We start from the raw sequence: 5,203 nt of genomic DNA, 5'->3' as shown, positions 1-5,203 counted from the left end.
TGGAGTAGATCCTAATAAGGTATTTTGAGATAAATTCAATGAACATGCCACTTAGAAATTTGTGAAATGAAATCTATGTGATTTATGATTTTGAAATAATAACATATTTATACCATATTCAAGAAACCTCTATCCATTTGAAGCTAGAGAGGCCAACGTAGCATAAAACCTTAACTTTCATCACTCGCTACTTTATTAATAGGAGCATAGAGTAAAACATCTTCCATATCCCATTGTTTTGTCAATAGAATTAACTATCAAATTGAAGTATTCTCTAGAATATAAGAAGCCCTATTACAAGAAGCCAAATATCTACATGGTCAACAAGAGTCCTTTGAAGAAAAGAAGGGCTGAAAGGGTAGGGAAATCTCTCAGACATGTCTCCAACAATGTATGGGGATACAAAATTTATAGATGATATAATTATAATATAACTAAAAAAAGTTCTAAATTGTTAAAAATTATAATAAGTCATAGTTTTGTAACATAAATTTTAATGTATTTCAACTTGATTTTTAGATCAAAATTGTATACTTAAAGATCTGTGCATTGTATACAGTGCACCATCAAGTTCCATTAATGGATCACTAATCTCATTCATAAGAAAATTAAAAAATCATATTTAAGATTAGAATTTAACTTTTAAAATTTTATTGATAATATAAACAAATTATATATAACTGAAATTTAAATGGATCAAATTATATATTTAAAAGAATAGAACTATTATTGATGTTTCATCAATTTGATTTACATGAAAATTTAAAAAATCACGTCTAAATGGGAATTCAACATTTAAATTATTGTTAATGACATAAGAAAATTAGTTATGGTTGAATTGAATATATTAATCCATTAATTTGCACTCTAAAGATAGTACAATTAGCTTCATGTCACCTTTTGTGAGAGAGGTTCTTATTTTGTAGATATGAATATTGACATCATGGATAATAGTAATAAATCACATTAAGATATAATTTTTTCATTTGGTTAATAAAGTGTTATTAAAGCATTTAATTTTCACATTAATAATAATCATAAATAGATAGTAAATATGAACAAAAGTTTGGTCAAATAATTAAAAATAATATCAAAAGTGTAATTAAAATCCAATATAATTCATAAAATCAATTCACTGATCTAAAAAAGTGTGTTTATAAGTTATAGATGATTGTTATTTTTTAATTATATCTTTTCATTTATAGACAAATAAATAATGGAATTAATTTGAGACAATTAAAAACATTGTCATTATGAATGGCCAATAAAATAAACCAATGTATAGTTGCAATGTCACAAAAGCGTGTACTTTTTATTTTGATAATACTGACATATAAATATAAATACTAATAGAAGTTTACTTCAACGATTATAAATTTAAAAAAACAACAAGTGCCATTGTATGAACAATGGAAATATTGAAATCTTCTGGTATTGCAATTTTCACAAACTAAAATGAGGAAGAACTATGGGCATTTGATGCATGTGTATCACTCCTTGTTGCATTTGTATTGCTAAGCAAATTAGATATGCTTTGCCTTAATCTCCTAGAAGCAATTGCATTTGCCCCCAAATCATTTCTAAGGTTCTCCAATACCATTACCACATCTCTCATAGTTGGTCGTTCATTGGGTGAATCTTTCGAACAAACCAAACCAACCTGTATAAGAGAAGATATGCAATTGAATACATTGTTTTCTTCAAATTCATCTCCTTCCACCTCCCTAAGAAGGTTGTTGTCAATTACCTCCTTAACGCTGCTTGGAAAGGCTAGATTTACCCACTTGTGCAAGTTCAGGTCTCCAGAAAACATATCATTAGTTGGTCGTTTCCTCGTAAGCATTTCCAATAACAAAATGCCATAGCTGTAAATATCTCCTTTGGTAGACACTGGCTGACCAAATCCATACTCTGCATTTAAGATAACATTCATCAAATTTTACTCTATTGTTCCATACAAAAATGTTGGTGAGACATTTAGAAATGAAAAGCAAACATTTAACATTCTAAATGTCATACCTGGTGCAATATAGCCCACAGATCCTTTCAAAGAAAGTGTTGAAGTAAGTGACTCAGTAGAGGTTTCATCAATTAATCTTGCAATACCAAAATCTGTTACATGCCCTGACATGTCTTCATCAATAAGCACATTATTTGGTTTTAAATCACAATGCACTACCTGCACAAATGAATCATGATGAAGATATTCAATGGCATGGGCCACATCTATTGCAATGTCCAATCTTGTTTTTAGTCCCATTTCACATGCATCTTCACCATTGTTGTCATTTGTATTAGGATACAAATGCTTCTCCAGGCTTCCATTAGACATAAATTTGAACACTAATCCTTTGAAATCAATGTTGCAACATGAGGTTATGATTTTCACCAGATTTCGATGTCGAACCTTTTGCAAGACGCTACATTCCGCTTTAAAACTCTTTTCAGCCTTGTCCTTTAGCAAATGGAAAACTTTTACAGCAACAAGTGTGCCATCAATCAAAATTCCTTTATAAACTGAACCAAAATTCCCTGTTCCCAACAAGTTGGCCTCAGCAAATCCATTAGTTGCTATATGAAGCTCTTGATATGAGATCCTTTTGTGCTCCAACCTTTGCAAAATGGCTTGTGAGGAATCAAAGTTTTGCACAGGCATATTTCTGTTCCAAAAGAATCCCTTTCTTTTCCAAAGGAATCCCAAAAGTAAACAACATAATATAAAAGCAGCAACTCCACTCAATGGCAGTATCAATCTTTTCACAAGTGCAAAATGATGTCTTGGTGTTTGACATGCAGGCAGTTGAAATACTTGCGGTCCACAAAGGCCAGGATTTCCAATTAAGGACATGACAATTGTTCTATTTGCAAAAAACCCTCCTTCTGGAATTTCCCCAGTGAAATTGTTGAAAGACAAATTCAAGCTTTGAAGCATTTTCAAATTCTTGAGTGTGACCACTGGTATTATACCTGATAAGTTGTTCAAAGAGAGGTCTAGACTTGCAAGGCTTTGTAAATTTCCAAGTGACTCTGGAATAGACCCTTGGAAGGAATTGTGAGATAAGTTCAATAATTGTAGCTCATTGCAACTTCCAAGTGCAGGGGGGATTGCCCCAATCAATTGATTGACAGAGATGTCTATAGCTTGAGCCATTGCAATTTTACCAATCTCCATGGGCAAGGAACCTTCTAATAAATTCCATGACAAATTCAAATAGAATTGTAGATTAGAAAATTTCCCAATTTCATGTGGTATACTTCCAGAGAGGCTATTGTGAGATAGGTCAAGCAATTCCAAAATTATACAATCTCCTAAGCTGGAAGGTATGGTCCCTGATAAGTTATTGTGATGAAGATGGAGTCTTCTTAGTTGTTTAAGGAGTGAAAGGGAATTTGGAATCTTTCCAGAGAGACTATTTACACTAAGGTCCAAGAGACCAAGGTGTTGTAAGCCTTCAAAATCGTCAGGTATGTTTCCTTCTAAATTATTGTTACTTAAATACAATCTTTCTATTTTTACAAATTTTCCTAATGGTGGGACATTACCATTTAGAAAATTTTCACTTAAATTTAAAAGGGTTAGGCTACTAAGATTACCTATATGTGGAGGGATGTTTCCTTGTATTTTATTATTTGATAATGTTAACATAGATAAATTAGTAGAAAGTCCACCTATGACAAGTGGCAAAACACCACTTAATTTATTGTTGTGCAACCATACGGAGTTTAAGTGAGAACAATTAGTAAGAGCAGTAAGAAAAGGCATGTTTATAGCATTGCCACTATCTAGTTGATTGTTATTCAAAGCTAAGTCTTCTAGAAAAGATAACTTAGCCAACTCTATAGGCACGGTCCCACTCAGCTTGTTATGACTTAAACCGAGGAATACCAAGTTAGAGAAATTTCCAATAAACTTTGGGATCTCTCCACTAAGTTGATTTAACCCTAAATTGAGAACTTGCAAGTTTAACATATTTGAGAAAGATGCGGGAATGCTACCTGAAAAATCATTTGAGAAAAGAGAAAAATCTCGCAAACGGGTGAGGCGACCCAAGTAAGAGGGAATGTTCCCTGTCAGCTCGTTAACTCCCAAGAAAAGGGTTTGCAATTGCGGGAGGGAACCCAACTCCCTCGGGATATTTCCGGTCAGATAGTTGCCGGTGAGACCCAGAAAAGTCAAATTTTTGCAGCTGGAGAGTTGACTCGGAATAGGGCCGGTCAGACTATCGTATCGCAAACCTAATTCAAGCAGCGATGAAAGGTTTCCCAAGGAAGAGGGAATGGTACCTGTCAGCTCGTTCTCTCCCAAGTAAAGGCCTTGCAAAAGCGGAAGGGAACCCAACTCGCTCGGGATATTTCCGGTCAGGTAGTTGGAGGAGAGCGCCAGAAAAGTCAAATTTCTGCAACTGCAGAGTTGAGTTGGGATATTTCCCTCCAAGCCATTGTCGTCCAACCAGAGCTCCCTCAAACGAAAGAGGCGTCCCAATTGAGGCGGGATGTGACCAGTGAGCGCATTCTCTGAAAGATCGAGCGTGCGGAGAAACGACAAATTGCCGAGCGATGGAGAAATGGGACCGCGCAGATCCATGCCAGTGAGGTCGAGGGAGGCCACTCTGTTTGGATGGCGGCGGTTGCAGGTGACGCCGGTCCAGTTGCAGAAGGGGTTGGCGGGAGTCCAATCTGCGAGGGAATTGGTGGCAATGAGGTTCCTGAATTCCACCAGGGATTGGTGGTCATTGTGGAAAGAGTGGGATCCTTTCCCAGGGGTGAAGGAAAAGATGAGGAGAAGAAAGAGCAGATGAAAAGCAAAAGAAAGAGAGGGCATGGTGGCAAAATGGAACAGAGGAGAGGGGAGGGGAGAAATGTAGTGGGTTTATGTGTACGGGTGGAGAAGTGAGTGAGTATTTATAAGGAGAGAAACCGCGTGTTTGGGCGTCGTGAAGAAGACGTAGTACCGTGTGAACGTAGAAAGGGGGAAAACGTGAAGGACAAGGCATCAAAGAAGTCTTTCAAGAGTCTTCCACTGCTGAGAAAAGTTAAAACATATTCAACTTGATCGTAAAAAACAAACCTAAAAGCTTTGGGTAATTTGAAAACGGGTTAATATTAGTCCAAAACTAAAATCGATCACCTATAGAAGCACGAACTCTGATGTTCTCGTTAAAGTTTGGTGTGAATGGTTTCCCATTCAACTAGATTTTATAAA

At 35.6% G+C, this 5,203-nt stretch overlaps 1 protein-coding gene across 1 annotated transcript; it reads right to left on the bottom strand.

The window, feature by feature from the left end:
* Positions 1-1,410: 1,410 nt before the first annotated feature.
* Positions 1,411-4,861, bottom strand: LOC149196917 (uncharacterized). Its single transcript, XM_089405679.1, has 2 exons — positions 2,020-4,861; positions 1,411-1,911 (listed from the first exon to the last, which is right to left on the bottom strand). The coding sequence occupies exons 1-2, from the start codon at positions 4,820-4,822 to the stop codon at positions 1,451-1,453; spliced, it is 3,264 nt and encodes a 1,087-aa protein (XP_089261805.1). The 5' UTR covers positions 4,823-4,861; the 3' UTR covers positions 1,411-1,450.
* Between the last annotated feature and the right edge of the window lie 342 nt (positions 4,862-5,203).

The sequence above is a fragment of the Pinus tabuliformis genome, chromosome 2_2 (genome assembly GCF_031772625.1).
Source record: "Pinus tabuliformis cultivar Carrire ecotype Pingquan chromosome 2_2, CPIR1, whole genome shotgun sequence".
NCBI lineage: Eukaryota > Viridiplantae > Streptophyta > Pinopsida > Pinales > Pinaceae > Pinus > Pinus tabuliformis.
This window is presented reverse-complemented; position numbering and strand designations above follow the sequence as displayed.

What these genes read in the sequence shown, in the direction of transcription:
- LOC149196917 (XM_089405679.1), bottom strand. Translation starts at nt 4,822, where the DNA reads ATGCCCTCTCTTTCTTTTGCTTTTCATCTGCTCTTTCTTCTCCTCATC. An exon ending in TGTGGGCTATATTGCACCAG is followed by an intron (nt 1,912 to 2,019) that starts GTATGACATTTA and finishes TCTTAAATGCAG; the next exon opens with AGTATGGATTTGGTCAGCCA.